General features: G+C 45.9%; 5 protein-coding genes and 2 non-coding genes across 7 annotated transcripts; 5 read left to right on the top strand and 2 right to left on the bottom strand.

The window, feature by feature from the left end:
- Positions 1 to 73: 73 nt before the first annotated feature.
- PADG_11126 lies at positions 74 to 156 on the bottom strand. The gene has a single exon. It is a non-coding gene; the product is annotated as a tRNA-Ala (tRNA).
- Positions 157 to 541: 385 nt separating this feature from the next.
- PADG_00602 (protein-arginine omega-N methyltransferase HMT1) lies at positions 542 to 1,969 on the top strand (the record flags this gene model as incomplete). The annotated part of the gene is made up of 6 exons (XM_010758119.1): positions 542 to 645; positions 702 to 715; positions 783 to 802; positions 887 to 996; positions 1,084 to 1,415; positions 1,494 to 1,969. 6 exons carry the CDS (start codon positions 542 to 544, stop codon positions 1,967 to 1,969), a joined length of 1,056 nt encoding a protein of 351 aa, XP_010756421.1.
- An 853-nt stretch (positions 1,970 to 2,822) lies between these two features.
- PADG_00601 (uncharacterized protein) lies at positions 2,823 to 4,159 on the top strand (the record flags this gene model as incomplete). Its single annotated transcript, XM_010758118.1, has 5 exons — positions 2,823 to 2,942; positions 3,015 to 3,063; positions 3,169 to 3,489; positions 3,608 to 3,701; positions 3,817 to 4,159. The coding sequence occupies 5 exons, from the start codon at positions 2,823 to 2,825 to the stop codon at positions 4,157 to 4,159; spliced, it is 927 nt and encodes a 308-aa protein (XP_010756420.1).
- Positions 4,160 to 4,652: 493 nt separating this feature from the next.
- PADG_00600 (trimethyllysine dioxygenase) lies at positions 4,653 to 6,943 on the top strand (the record flags this gene model as incomplete). The annotated part of the gene is made up of 12 exons (XM_010757597.1): positions 4,653 to 4,760; positions 4,824 to 4,874; positions 4,968 to 5,185; positions 5,295 to 5,312; positions 5,376 to 5,442; positions 5,513 to 5,573; positions 5,631 to 5,727; positions 5,797 to 5,902; positions 5,978 to 6,077; positions 6,140 to 6,628; positions 6,703 to 6,774; positions 6,870 to 6,943. The coding sequence occupies 12 exons, from the start codon at positions 4,653 to 4,655 to the stop codon at positions 6,941 to 6,943; spliced, it is 1,461 nt and encodes a 486-aa protein (XP_010755899.1).
- A 426-nt stretch (positions 6,944 to 7,369) lies between these two features.
- Positions 7,370 to 8,940, top strand: PADG_00599 (26S protease regulatory subunit 6A; the record flags this gene model as incomplete). Its single annotated transcript, XM_010758117.1, has 3 exons — positions 7,370 to 7,683; positions 7,794 to 8,209; positions 8,282 to 8,940. 3 exons carry the CDS (start codon positions 7,370 to 7,372, stop codon positions 8,938 to 8,940), a joined length of 1,389 nt encoding a protein of 462 aa, XP_010756419.1.
- Positions 8,941 to 9,794: 854 nt separating this feature from the next.
- Positions 9,795 to 12,240, bottom strand: PADG_00598 (uncharacterized protein; the record flags this gene model as incomplete). Its single annotated transcript, XM_010758116.1, has 2 exons — positions 9,795 to 11,784; positions 11,834 to 12,240. The coding sequence occupies 2 exons, from the start codon at positions 12,238 to 12,240 to the stop codon at positions 9,795 to 9,797; spliced, it is 2,397 nt and encodes a 798-aa protein (XP_010756418.1).
- A 2,133-nt stretch (positions 12,241 to 14,373) lies between these two features.
- On the top strand, positions 14,374 to 14,460 carry PADG_11125. Its single transcript has one exon. It is a non-coding gene; the product is annotated as a tRNA-Gln (tRNA).
- The last annotated feature ends 931 nt before the right edge of the window (positions 14,461 to 15,391 follow it).

Below are 15,391 nucleotides of genomic sequence, written 5' to 3'. Positions count from 1 at the left end.
ATTCAAAATTATTAAAACATATATATATAAATAAAAATAAAAAAAATAAAAGAAGGAAAGGGAAAAATTAGAATGGACAATGTGATAATCGAAATCACGACCTTTCGCACGCGGAGGAATGCAAAGCGAACGCTCTACCAACTGAGCTAATTGCCCAGGCACACGTTAAATCCAGGGCGTTACCGAGCTCTTAAGTAGCCCACCGCTTAGGGCATAGGGCTAGGCCCCGATATAGCCCTAGATTGAGCCCCTGTCGAAGGCGCCGTCGAATCAGATCCACCGACAGCCTTGCTGTTGAGTCTAGCCAGCTTGGGACTAGCGCCCGTATTAACCTTCAACCCAAAAGTCCGACTTGTTATTTATTTTCTGCGAGGCTAAGGGAGAGATTTCTGCAAACCGCATCTACCCCTCGCCTCCTCGACACTATAAAATTCCTTTCCAGCTGCCGATTTCTCTTTGTAATTTTTTTTATATCTTCATCCCAAAGAGAGTTTCGTGTTTGCATCGTTGTCGTTTATTCTATTCCTTTTTTCACCACGCAATGAACGGAGCTTCGAACAAAATGGATACCTCTACCCCGTCTCAGTCGTCCAGCGCGGACCGGATGGCTGGCCTGGACCACGCAGAGGTTCGCTATTTTACGAGGTATGAGAAGATATCCTTACCTCTATAACCCTTTAATATATCTAACATTGTCCTAGCTACGATCACCATGGTAAATTGACCCTGATTGCCACCCCTCTCGAATTTATATACACTGACAAAGAAAACAACGGTGACAGGCATTCATGAGGAGATGCTTGTGAGTGGAATTGCCCCAGTTCGCACAACCGGCGTTCCAAGAAGAGAAGAAGCTAATTATCGTTTTCCTTCCTCGTTCTTATAGAAAGATGAAGTTCGCACAAGATCATACCGAGATGCTATTTACCAAAATCGTCATCTTTTCAAAAATAAGATAGTACTCGATGTGGGGTGCGGGACTGGTATTCTCAGCATGTATGTCATGTATCTTGCGAAATGACAATATATATACATTCACAAAACTTGAAATGGGCAAAATCTGACAGTTACATCCTGCTCCAGGTTTGCCGTTCGCGCAGGTGCCAGCCATGTTATTGGTGTTGATATGTCCTCCATCATCGAGAAGGCCCGCCAAATCGTGGCAGTCAACGGCATGGCAGACAAGATCACCCTTCTCCAGGGCAAGATGGAAGAAGTACACCTCCCGTTTCCCAAGGTCGATATCATTATATCGGAATGGATGGGCTATTTCCTTCTCTACGAATCCATGTTGGACACTGTTCTCTACGCTCGCGACACCTATCTTGTCCCCGACGGCAAGATCTTCCCAGACAAGGCTACCATATACCTTGCTGCCATTGAGGATGGAGAGTATAAAGATGACAAAATCGGATGTATGCTTTCTATTGTCTATGCACTTTCTTTTCGTTCCCGACAACACTCCAGTTAGTCTAACACCTCCGTTCTGACAGTCTGGGACAATGTATGGGGTTTCAACTATTCCCCCATGAAAGACGTCGCCCTCACCGAACCCCTTGTCGACACCGTCGAATTGAAAGCCTTAGTCACCGATCCATGCCCCGTCCTTACCCTTGATCTCTACACAGTCACCACCGCCGATCTCGCCTTCACAGTCCCCTTCAAACTCACCGCGAAACGCAGTGATTTCATTCACGCCATCATCGCCTGGTTCGATATCGACTTCACCGCATGCCACAAGCACATCCGGTTCTCTACGGGTCCCCACGCCAAGTACACCCACTGGAAGCAGACAGTGTTCTATATTCGTGAAGTCCTCACTATTGAGGAGAACGAATCTGTCACTGGTTTTCTGAAGAATAAACCTAATGAGAAAAACAAGCGTGATCTCGATATTAAGATTTCGTACACGTTCGAGACGGAAGATGGGATTCGTGCTGCGCAAGGCAGCTGCGAGTACAAAATGTAAGGCGTCCTTTCATCTCGTCCCCTAAATCAACAGACTGACATGGTGCTCACTTCTTTGAAAAAGGTGTTAAAATGCATTGCTGTTAAATCTCGGTTTTACCTTCTTGTTATCTGTGAGAGATTTATTCGATTGAAAATTTTACCATGCATTCCTTCGTGGTATCTGCTCAGGTACCAAATGCAGAGTGAGTTGCATCAGAGGAAGCCAGCATTGCATTGCTTGTGTGCGCATCCTGTGTGATCTGGCCGGAGGAAATTCGATACATAGAAGAAAAGACGAGAGAGAAAGGAAGAGAATAGGGGCTACTGGCGTTTGGGGCAAAGGAGCATAATGTGGCGTCCGATTATGTGGAACAAATGATATAGGATAACGATTTCTAAAGCTCCTCGATTGGTTAGAGATACCCGAGTTGATGCTTAATCTTAGCTGCTTCATACACACGACTTTGTTGTCGAGATGCCTTGTATCTCTCCGAGTGCTCCCGCCCTGCTAGACTCTGTGATGTCCGCAAACCACAATATATGGCTCTCTGCGAGTATTTCGGGAAGCTATGATTAGAGAATTGTATATCCATACAGGGGTAGGTATATGGGTTAGGGAACTAGATTTGCCGATATGCGTTGGCATTGACATCGCTACCAGCCACAGAGCTCTCCGCTGCCTCGGCTCAACCGCACAGAGCCCCGGCTGCCGCAACCATTAAATGCTGAACTCCCCCGCAAAAGCCATGACTTATTAAAGCTGGAAACATCGAGCTTTCGGCTGGTAATATATTTTATGCTTATTGTATTCTTGTCATATATCCGAAACAGTTCTATTCAAACTTCTAAATCAATCCAAGACATCTATCACAATGAGCGGACCAGGAGTCGGTCATCAGTTCCCCAGTCAGGACGTGAGCTGGACGAAGAGGGATGTCCTCCTCTTCGCAAATAGCATTGGAGCGAAAGCTGACGAACTTCATTTCCTCTACGTATGTTGTTCAATATGTTTCCTCTCCATCAGAAAAAAGCCGACCAGCTAACCAAATCAATGCCGCATCCAGGAACTTCATCCAAACTTCTCCGTGTTCCCTACGTATCCCATTATCCTCCGTATGTCCCAATTAGCAAAGAAAGAAGTAGAATGGGAAAAGGCCAGCCGAAGTGACCCCATTCTGAAACTGATATACATGCTAATAATCCATATAACAAGCACAGCATTCAAGCTCACAACCCAAGAAGTGACAGACTTCTACGCCCAAAAATCCGGAAGTGTCATCCCCGGCGTGCCCGCCTTCGACAGTCGCCGTGTCGTCGACGGCCAGCGCAAAATCACATTCCTCAAGCCATTGCCTGTCTCCAGTGAGGGGCGCAAGTTTGAGCTCCGAAGCTCTGTTGTTGGCGTCTATGACAAGGGGAAGGCCGGCTCGGTCGTAGAGACTGAGCAGCGGATTGTCGATAAGGAGACAGGGGAGATTTATTCCAAGGCTGTTGGGAGTGGGTTTTTTGTTGGGCAGGGCAATTGGGGTGGGCCGAAAGGTGAGTGATTTGGTTTTTTATTTTTATTTTTATTTTTATTATATATACCGTTACGTTCTCTTTTTTCTTCACGTCCTGCAAAGGATGAAAGGGGGTGCTGATGATATTGTCCATCCAGGTCCCGCTTCGGTGAACTATCCCCCTCCCAAGGGAAAGAAGCCGGATGCTATCTATGAGTACCAGACTGATGCGCAAACACCGCTGCTTTACCGGTAGGTTTCCATTAGCCCTTTTTAATATATATATATATATATATATGTGTGTATATCTCGGACGGCTCTTGTCCTGTAAATTATAATGGTGACTGAAAAAATCTTCCATCTACAGGTTGAATGGAGACTATAACCCTCTCCACGCAACTCCAGAACCAGGCAAGAAGATGGGCTTTGGCGGTGTCATTATCCACGGTCTCTTCAGCTGGAATATGGCTGCGCACGTAATCCTGAAGACTCTGGGTGGCAGCGATCCCAAGAATATCAAGGAGTTCCAGGCACGATTTGCGTCTCCCGTGATCCCCGGTGTCAAGCTGATCACCGAGATATGGAGGACGGGAAAGACCGAAGGTGGATTTGAGGAGGTTGTGTTTGTGGTTAAGAATGGGGAGGGCAAGGTTGTATTAAGCAATGGCCGGGCGCTGGTTCATGTGGTTGGAGGGAAGAGTAGGCTGTAATTGCACGCGCTGTGCTTTGGAAAGGGAGTGGGAAGGATTTGCCTTGGTTTCTAGAAACCTCCCCGCTTTAATTATATATTTACGTTGTTATTTTAGCATAACTAGGTAGATTCCATATTCTTGTTTAACCCAGGGTTAATGTCTGTACCTTTACGGAGTTCCCCATGGTTGTTTAAAAGGATGAAAATTGGGTCAAATATCGTTGGATCTTCTCCCCAAAGCAAAACAGATCCATATCTAGTTTATGAGCTGTCTCAAGCTGTTTCTGATGACTTCCCGGGACCAGGACAAGACGAGGTGGTAGTTAACTAACTACCACTGGGCCAACCATAAAAACTAAATCCAGCCTCTGTCCAACAACCAAAGTGTCTCTCATTCTGACAACAACCGCATATACTTTTAAAACGAATACCTTGGGTATTTAGTTCCAGTACAACAAAAAGGGTCTCACCCTTAACAATAAGAATACATGCAAACTACTATTGCCCAAAATATGTCATCCGTAAATCCTTCTGCTTTAAGGGCGCTCAAAAGAGCAGCGTGTGCAGTTTATGAAAGGTGGGATGTCTTCTACCCACATCCACTCTTACAGACCCTCGCAGTAAATCAACTACATACTACATGTACATACAAACAGCGCAATCAAACTAATGCGTTATGGAAGTACAGGATTGCAAGCAGCAGCGTTTTATCCCAGGCAAGGAGGGGCCGATTGGTAAGTCGGTTCCATCCATGGATATCAGCCATATTATCCAAACGATAGATAGGAGGCGCCGGTGAGAGTTGTGGCGGTTAACCGTGGAAGTAGGGACTTGCATTAAGCTCTATCAAAGGAGGTCATCCCTATGCTCCTAGCCTCTCTGGAAGAGCGTATGGTGCTAAGGAATCTGCTACGTTTTCATCACTCGCCGTAAATTATGTTCCGGCAGCACCCTCCGCAGTTCGTGCTGCTCAGTTCGGGACCGTGAACAAGCTGGATTATGCCCTTGTATCTGTGGACCTTCCTGGAGGCAATACGGGCAAATGGTAAGCCACTCATTGATATCCCTTTATCGGCAATGCTACATCCATCTGCATATTCGCTTTGTTGGGGTCTTCTAAGTTGATTGTTGTTGAATTGATCGTATTGATCTAGGCCGGGTTTGTGGTTGAGGTTTGTGTTTTCCTATCACCGTATCAAAGCTCCTTGTATTGCCTCTTGCTAACTGAGTCCTAGAGATAACTGCCAGTGCAATAAATGTATTCATTCTGACACGAGACAGCGACTTGTTGATACATTTTCGGTAATCATACCTACTCATCGTGGTGTCACTTTACATTTCTCTTCAATTATCTGATGTTGTGGACCTTCAGATACCTGTCGATATTCGTCCATCAGCTGTGAGAAATCTAGAGAATCATTTAGAGATCGAATGTAAGTTAGCCGCGCCCATCCGCCTGGCTATGTTCTCTTTTTCTTACCATTCACCAGGGGCAAATGATGGCCATGTTAGCACATACGGTTATAACTGGCTATCAGAACACCATCTTAACCAAGACCGCTCTGCACCTGAGACTGCGATATTTAGGTAACGTATTGAAAAACTGCCTTGATGTTGTTTTACGGGCTTAGTTTTGATTTTTAATGTCGTTGGCAGCTCTGAGAGACAAGTCATGGCCAATGACCCAAAGGCCTACCCAACTGTCCTGTACGATGAAGTGATGTCCTCCTCCGACGGAGTGCGGGTATGGACAGATAATATTGTTCGTCTAAGTGTTCCATATTTCAACGCAAGCAAGTAGGATCTCCGCTTGTATGCTAACAATTTGCCCTGCAAGTATCGATGGGGATTTTCGTTTGTCAAGGGCTGTCCGGCAACCCCCGAAGCCACGGAGAAACTCTTGGAACGAATATCATTCATCAGACATACACATTACGGTGAGCTCTTAAGCGCAACAACCTTAGACACAGTACTATATATGAAACTAAAACCGTGACAGGTGGATTCTGGGACTTCACATCTGATCTTTCCCTGAAAGACATGGCATATACAGCCGAGGGTCTCGGCGCGCACACGGACACCACATATTTTACAGATCCAGCAGGCCTTCAAATGTTCCATATGCTCTCCCACACCGACGGTTCTGGCGGCGAATCGCTTCTTGTCGATGGTTTCGAGGCTGCAAAGACCCTATATAAGGAGGACCCAGAAGCTTACAGGGTATTAACAGAACAGTGTATAAGCGGGCATGCTAGTGGCAACGAAGATGTCTGCATGCAACCAGCTCGACCGTTCCCAGTCCTCAACCACCATCCGGTTACAGGAGAGCTGTATCAGGTCCGATGGAATAATGAGGATAGAAGTCCCTTAGTTGACGCGCCGCCGGAGCAAATTAACAAATGGTACATCGCAGCCAGGAAATGGAATGAGATTATTATGCGGAAGGATATGGAGCGTTGGTTTCAGCTGCATCCAGGTTCCCCGATGAGTATGTCTATGGCAGCCATTCCCAATTCCCATTGTAACATCCATTCCACAGACAGTTTGCTGACAGATATGCAGTTTTCGACAACTGGAGAATGCTTCATGGTCGTTCTCCGTTTTCAGGAAAGAGGAGGATATGTGGCGGCTATAGTGAGTCCCCCCCCCATTTCCTATATTATTTTCCCCTTTCTTTCCCCTCGAGGAGACACTCTGGACAAATTCCGACATCTAATATGGTAAAAAAGTAAATCACGACGATTTCATGTCTCGATATATGCTGCTCAAGGATGGCCGGGAAAAGGTCTTGAATAGGATATAGTTGACGGGATTGTCCATGATAAATTCCTTCATATGAGGCCCATCGTGTAAATGCGATTCGCAGGAGTTTTATTGAACATAGAGAAATATATAGACGGTTTATAAAGCCGGGAAGGCCTGTCCCTGTCGTATAGAAAATAACACGTGATCTAGGCCAAAAGAGCGTTACGTACAAAACAAAAGCCGTTAACTAGTCCCAGTCAGGAACAGCTTGACCTACCTTCATTATTCAAGCTCCGAACAGCATCCAACATCAACTGAACATTTACAGTCAAACAACCAACCAATTCTGCCTCCCTCTATCTGCATCCTGTGTTTTGTACACTATTAGCTATTATCTCTTAGTGACGTCGACAAACCCTACCCCGGACATACGCGATAATTCCCCATTTCCCACCACCGAACCTCACATCTGTCAACCGCCACTATGTCGACTCTTGAGGATCTCGATGATCTGGAGCGTGAAGACAGAGACAAGAAGAAGGACCAGGGCGATGGAAAGAAAACAAACAAGGACGGTGATACCGAAATGAATGATTCGGAGGCGGATAAGAAAGAAGAGGAGGACAGCCTAATAGACGAAGAGATCCTGCGATCAAGCACGAGAGATATCATCAACAGACGGAAACTGCTAGAGAACGATATGCGGATCATGAAGAGCGAGTTCCAGCGGCTGACCCATGAACAGCACACGATGCAGGAGAAGATAAAGGATAATTTGGATAAGATTGAGAATAACCGGTATGCTGCTTTGGTCGCCGCAAACGTCAGATTTCTAAGCATGTAGACCAGAGCGCGCTCCCTATCTTATACCGTGACTAATATTTACATTTCCCTCCCTTCTTTCCCAGACAACTTCCATATCTCGTAGGCAACGTGGTTGAGCTCCTCGATCTTGATGTTGAAAAGGAAGCTGCCGAAGAAGGCGCCAATATCGATCTAGACGCCACTCGAGTTGGCAAATCAGCTGTCATCAAAACATCAACCCGTCAAACAATCTTCCTGCCTCTCATCGGTCTTGTCGATCATGAAAAACTTAAACCTGGTGACCTTATTGGTGTGAATAAGGATTCATACCTTGTTTTGGACACTCTACCAGCCGAATACGATAGCCGAGTCAAGGCGATGGAGGTTGATGAGAAGCCAACGGAGAAGTACACAGATGTGGGCGGGTTGGATAAGCAAATCGAAGAGCTTGTTGAGGCAGTGGTATGGCCAATGAAGGAAGCTGAGCGGTTCAAGAAGATCGGTATTAAAGCACCGAAAGGTTCGTTGATTCCTTACCATTTTGACATAGCCCAACGCCTTACACTTCTAACTACTTCTTTCTATGTCACAGGGGCTCTCATGTACGGGCCCCCTGGTACTGGTAAAACTCTTCTTGCCCGCGCCTGCGCCGCTCAAACAAACGCCACATTCCTCAAACTTGCCGGGCCCCAACTAGTGCAGATGTTCATCGGAGACGGCGCAAAACTCGTCCGTGACTGCTTCGCCCTCGCCAAGGAAAAGGCCCCATCGATCATCTTCATCGACGAACTTGATGCCGTAGGCACAAAGCGTTTCGATTCCGAAAAATCAGGTGACAGGGAGGTCCAGCGTACCATGCTTGAACTCCTCAACCAGCTAGACGGTTTCGCTTCCGACGACCGCGTCAAAGTGCTTGCTGCTACAAATCGTGTTGACGTGCTTGATCCGGCCCTTTTGCGTTCCGGCCGTCTAGACCGTAAGATTGAGTTCCCGCTCCCTAACGAAGAAGCACGTGCTCAGATCCTGCGAATCCACTCGCGTAAGATGGCTGTCGATGATGGTGTCAACTGGGCTGAACTTGCCCGGAGTACCGATGAATTTGGTGGTGCGCAGTTGAAGGCTGTGTGTGTGGAGGCTGGAATGATTGCGTTGCGTAAGGGTATGAATAAAGTTGGCCATGAGCATTATGTCGATGCGATTGCGGAGGTGATGGCGAAGAAGAAGGATACTAGTGCAGGCATTTATGTTTAATATATTTTTCCTTTGCTCTTTCGTATATTCCCTCTCTGGTGATCAGTTAGTTGTTTCGTGTATACGAATAAGCAGAATAACTACAGCATTTGAAGCCAATGGTTATACTAAAAGTTATTGAATCAGTCTCGATGCTGCTTTAATTTCATCTCTTTTCATCGAGTCTTGTTCATGTGTACCGTACTTTCACTTGGCTAAGGGATAAGCGTTGGACGAATAATATGCAAAAAAAAAAAAAAAAAAAAAAAAAAAATCATGGTCAGTTAGCGATAGGCCGCGAGATCATATCTCGCCTGCATCAATTTACACAAACTCTTCCTAGCAAGATACTGATCATATCATCTAACATTGTTTTGAGGTGTAGTAGTTAAACCAAAAACTTTCCTATATTTCCCAAAAGCAAAGATGATGTCGGTAAAATGAATAATATTATATGAATCCACTGGTGAAAAGATAGGTCCGGACCGGCTTGGTTCCGAAGAGGGAAAGAAATCGAAATCGAGAGGGCAAACGATGTGATGGAAGGAATACAAAGATGTGGGTATAGTGCTGCCAGGCGAGGAAAGTAAAGCCCGCAATGGAATGGAGTCGGGAGGCTCGAAGCTGTTGTTTTAGAAGGGAGTCCCTCTTGGAGAAGGCCTTTCGACGAACAGCTCAAAAAAAAAAAAAAAAAAAAACGTGGGTTATTCTGAAAATAGAGGAGATGCAGGACGAAGAGACGGTGAAATAAGAACGATATGAAATATTAAAAATACACATTATAATAATAACAAACCCCAAGGATGTATCAAAAATAAGAAGAGAAAAAAAAAGGTAAGATCTCAAAAGAAATAAAAAATAGAGTGCTCTTTACTTCAAAACAGCTGCTCCAACCTCACAAGATCTGCTGAGATGGTGTTGACCGGTCGCTCCCGTTCAACATGAAACCACCAGTCCTTCCCCCCTTTATGTCCCCGATTCCAAGATCCGTCGCATGTCTCCTTGATAGTCCAGGATGGCGATCCTCCAGCGCCAGTGATACCTTGGGAACTTCCTTTCAGCGTCGTCGGGGACATAGGTGATGTGGACCGTGGAGACAGCGGTCGACTTGACTTATGATTTAAATGGTTGTTCCCGCTACCGCCCCCGGAAGCCCAGGAACCGAATAGAGACGTGCCTGGCGGAGAAGGGGTAGCAGAGGAGGCATCGTTCATAGTTGAACTGGTGTCTGTTCTGCCAGTGAGCGGTGGCAACGACGGCGATGATGAAGCGAAGTATGCTAGCGTTTGATTTGCGGAAAGGAAATGACGCCAACTTATTAGGCCTCCGTCTGCATCTGAGGTGGGGATATCGGGGGTGAGGATAAAGCGGGGAGGTGCCTTGGCTGTTGTTGAAGTGGGCGATGTCCAGATTCTCCCCATGCATAATGGAAGTGTAAACTCATGCACCATTATCCCCTGCGATTCTTCCTCAGGTGGAGCAAGCTCTTGCTTTTTCAACGGACCGAGAATGTTGTATCTATCGTCCACTCCAAGCTCAGGGGTAGGATCGGATGATATGGGTTGAGATGGAAGCTTGAATCCTCCCGAATGATCACTAACCACGATCTTGATACCCGTTTCCTTATCTTTAGACGACTTGTCGATGAGAGTTTGGCCGCGTATGCGAGCTGAACTCAAGTTGTTTCCACCGGGCAGCGCTAATGGTCGCCTCGTAATCGATCCATGCGAGCTGCGGGGGAGGGAATATCGGTCTGCAGGAACCATGATCTGACCATTCCGCGTAGGTCGACAAACAGACTGTATTGCCCCCAGTGGGTCCACGTCAAAGGGAGCGCGAAGGGATTCAAGATTCGGAAATCCCGAACTCAGGATACTCTGTGCGAGATGTGAGTTGGCTGTATTGAATTTACTGAGCGATGACACAGGGGGGAAAGAATGAAAATCGCTTAGTGAAATGTTCAAGTCTGGACAGGCCACATCCCAATGGAGATATTTCAGAGCTGGTGAAGCCAGTAGCGGCTGGAATACCACCCCATCATCGGGCAGTGTTGGTACGGTCTTGGTCTGGACAATACTGAACCGTTCCAGTTTCCTCAAAGACGCAAGGATCTGAGAGATAATCAGGAGAGAGCTAATATTCTGTTCTATCAGGGTTAAGGATTCGAGGGTTCGGGCCTCTGGGCGCCTAGTATAATGTGCTAGTCCGTTTTCTGTCAGACCTGGAAGATTTTCAAGGCGGAGAGATACTAAGGGAGGCAAAAATAATAGTGTACGATCTGTAAAGTCATTTGCATGAAAACCCGTAATTATTAAGTGGCGTAGAGACGGCAAGAAGTTGAACATCCGCAGGAACACACCGTGTTCTAGTATTCCGCTAGAATTCAGAGAATGTAACAGGAGTGTCTCGAGATGCGACCATGTGGTGTGGTGGTTGAGGAACTGAAAAACTTGGCCACTATCCAAAAGTTCTGAAGTTTGTCCCTTTGACAGCTCACGAGCTACAGGATTTCCTCCGATGATCCAGGCGTGTTCCTTGAGCTTCTTCCGCGTCGAAAGCGCATGCGTCAAACGATCGAACTCATGGTTATATGGTAGCGACAGGCCTAACAGGCGCTCCAAGTTTGGACACGCCATCACGACCGATGCAACGAGGTCTCGGTATTCCTGTACCGTAAAGTTTTGTTTTCCATGCCCTCCTGTTGCCGTCTCGAAATCCGGTATTCTGATCTCGAACACTGCATTTGCCAGTAATTTTCTTTCTCTAAGCGTTCGTCGCAGCAACCTTAATCTACTTCCTCTCTTCCATCTGTATTTCTTGAGTTGGGCCGGCGAGTCGTTACCTTGGATATAGATTTTGTTGTATCTAATATGTTTAGCAATTGATTGATCTACCAAGTACAGAGCCAACTTACAGCTTTCCCCTCACAGCCTTTTCCCATGCTCTGCTGGTTAGGGACAAAGAATACAAATCTCTCATATAGCATGTTACGCAGCCTCCAGAGTTAGGAGCTGAGTGAGAATAGTGAAGGTGTGAAAAAATGCAGTCAAAGACCTCCTGTGGTAACGGCTTTGAGAAAGGCAACTGTTCCTTCGGATTCGATTGCACTGACTTGAGCGAGCGGAAAGTGAAGCTAGCAGTAGACGCAGCAGTAGGAGAGTAGATTTCAGGAGTACTCGCATTGGAGTAATTGCCGTTAAGGGCATGTGGAATCGAGAACTCTCTGGGAGAAGGGCTCCCAGGCTGTACGGGAATGGGATAAACAGGCGAGGCTCGACGGCTAGGAACCTCACCTCGATATGGATCCCGATCGTATGCCATAACCCCCGGAATCTGATGCTCTCCTCGTAACCGCGTTCATTGCACTTTACCTAACACCACAAAGAGGGGAATAAAGCGCACATAACAAAAAAATGACCCAGCAAGTTTTCCAGAGAAAACGGTTATTTATTATCACAGAATCAAATGAGGGAGTAGGAATGAGAAAAGAAGAAGCCAAGATTGCGAAGAAGAAAGAAGAGCTACCAATGGGCGATAATAGCGTAAAAGCATGAAAAGAGCAACGGGCTTAGTTTGTTTTTTTGGTCGCAAACGACGAGCCTGACAAGCCCTGACGATCGACTCCACAAATAAGGGTGATCCTTTGAGCGATATCTCATCACAATGGCCATATTTGTTCATTAAAGGAGCAAAGCCGAAAGAGGAGAAATTAATTTTATTCCCTTCAAAAACAATTGGGCAAAAATTGAACAGATACCAAGTACCAAGGAAGCATCAATCAGCGGCGATGGATGGGATGGTTTCTGGGAACCGGCGGCGCTTGCATCGATTCATGGTGGAGACCAAGTCCTTGGGGTAAACCTGCGATAGGCCCACTACGGGGCGGCTAAAAAATATAGCCTTCTATGGTTATAACTAGTCAAGTTGCGGGGTTGAAAAAGCCATCAAACCACTGGGAGATCGAGGTTGAAAAAAGGGGTACAAAAGAGCGGTAGTTAGGGCACAGACCGCACGGATTTAACTCGCAATTATGATGCCGATCAGCTTCATCAAGGTGTCAGTCAGGTTATGGTTTGTGAGGAGCTACTTCTCCGCCTCCTTTGTCTGCTCCGCTTTTACATACAGTCACAACCTGGAAGAGGTTAACAAGAAGTCAACAACGTCGAGGGTGGGCAAAAGGATAAAGTGACGTTTGGAATCCCCCTTATTACCCCGGCGCTAATGAATGAATGAATGGCATTGAGCTGCTTGAGTCCCGTGACCTTAAGCCAGGCCTAATAGACACACTAGTTACTAGCAACATGTTGATGGTTATCTAACATCTCTTACCCATTTTTCTCCGCTTTTCTCACTAAACTTGGAATATATGAGGTGACTGAGTCAACTGAAGCCACTCGAGTATTCAGGTTATTTGTGGGGCTGGTTACAGGAACCAATAATCCACACCATTGATACCTGCTAACTTTGATGATATTGGCGTTTTTATTATGGAGTATAAAAGAAGTGGACCTAAAGTTCCAAGGGGCTGGCTGGACCTGATCGAACAAGAATAATATTCGGGACTCAGCGTTGAGCGGTTTCCTTGCAGCACCGAAACCGAGCTCGGGCAAATAGCTTATGTTGATCGAGATATAACCAGGTATAAGTCAGCCTGGAAGTTCTACCGGACTGTGTGGTGGGATCTTGCATTTGATAGACAGTGGGATACCAAATAGGTTGAACCATCATTGAATCATCGAATGCCCCATGCATAAGTGCTTTTGCGGCGTTACTTCTACACCTGAACATCAATCATCCAGCACTCATCGATCCTCATGCTGCAGGTATGAAATTGACCCAGTCTTATTTCACAGCGCGAAAACCGGATGCGCCGAAAGGCCAGCATCGAGCCATGCCCACTACGCTGCTGTGTGTTGTTCAAAACCTGCGATACACGGAAACGACGCGGTACTCATTTTGTAAGGTCTGGAAAGACTTGACAACATTATATTTCCCATTCGTCGCTGTGGACTGTGGCATCTCCTTGAATCAATCGGGCTTTGCTTATTCTTGCTATGATTGCCTCCACTCCACCCCTTGCCACCGAAAACCATCTTGAAAATGAAACACTACTCGGTCTGTAATGCACGCGGAAGAACTATTTTGGATGACCATCATTCGGTTCTTATCAACCTTCATCAGATGTTCAAGCAAAACACACACGCCATTGCCAGCAGGTCGGCGAATCTAGATATTAAAATGCTCCGGTCTCAAAGTGTGACTGAACTATTGGCAATAGCTGTGGCAATCCTCGAATCCGCAATAAGCACTGAATATTTCATTATCTTCTCCGTCATGGTATATCGCGCAGGGGATACCCTGTCTTTGGGGATCCCACTTTTACGCAGCTTTTTCCTTGTTTAAAACCTTAGATTTTATAAATGTCATTAGAATTTTAGTCCCAAAACGTCTAGCGGTCCTGTAGTGTAGTGGTTATCACAGTGGATTTTGATTTAAGTTTATCAACTTCCATTAACCCCGGTTCGAATCCGGGCCGGACCTCTACATTTTCATTCCTTTTACTGAATCAATTACTTTCTAATTGGTGTGAAGTTTCTCTTCATCAATAGAACTTAACTGTCTCTGTCTGGAGGCACAGAATGTAATTTCTTCACGATATGTTCCAGTGAGGACAAAAATCAAGCATGACACATGCATCCTCACCCGGAAATTGTAGCGGCGCCCGCCTGGGTGGCGTTGCCCTAGCGACCGCCCCGCCCACACGTGATCGCTTGTATGTAATATAGCAATAACCTAGCTAGCTCCTCCGAATAGAAGAACCAACCATCCCACAGAAATTCCGTGTACAAAGTGATGATACAATAGCTAAAGAAATGCTTGAGAGTTTTTATGAGAAATCTCAGTGTTAGCTGCGCACCACTTATCCCCAAATCTTGATGTTCCCGACTCCCTCTTGCCATCGCCCGCATAAAAGGTTACCGGATACCCCGGTGTTGCAGCATTACGAACAGCATCGCAGTACTTGATAGGTGAGATCCACGCGATTGGGAGGAGTAATTATGGAGATGCCTATTTCAAGCAAGGAACATGAATTGCCAGAAGATTTAGAAAACTGGAGACCAAGCTAAGCTGTCTTAGGATATGCACAATAATGTCACAATTATGTAGTGCATTTTATTATACAAAAGTTTACCTTTCCATTTCTTGAGTATGCCGTTCCATTTCATGTCTTCTATCGTATTAAGGCTGCCATTAACTGTGAGCTTCGAAGAGGTAAGTGGGTTGGTTCATGAATTATGTATCCATCTCAGCTTAATATTATTACTGTGATGTCTCCTTCCCCAAAACTGTTATCATTTGCTAGAAACATTAGAAGCTTCATGTTGAAGAATGCTAGCCTTTAATCCATCTGAAAAGGGAAAAGTCAAGAAGAATTGAGAGAGAATAAAATGAAATAATTTGATAATGTTTT

The sequence above is a fragment of the Paracoccidioides brasiliensis genome (assembly GCF_000150735.1).
Source record: "Paracoccidioides brasiliensis Pb18 unplaced genomic scaffold supercont2.1, whole genome shotgun sequence".
Classification (NCBI taxonomy): Eukaryota; Fungi; Ascomycota; class Eurotiomycetes; order Onygenales; family Ajellomycetaceae; genus Paracoccidioides; species Paracoccidioides brasiliensis.
Note: the sequence above shows the minus strand (reverse complement) of the source record. Positions and strands in the feature narration are given on the sequence as shown.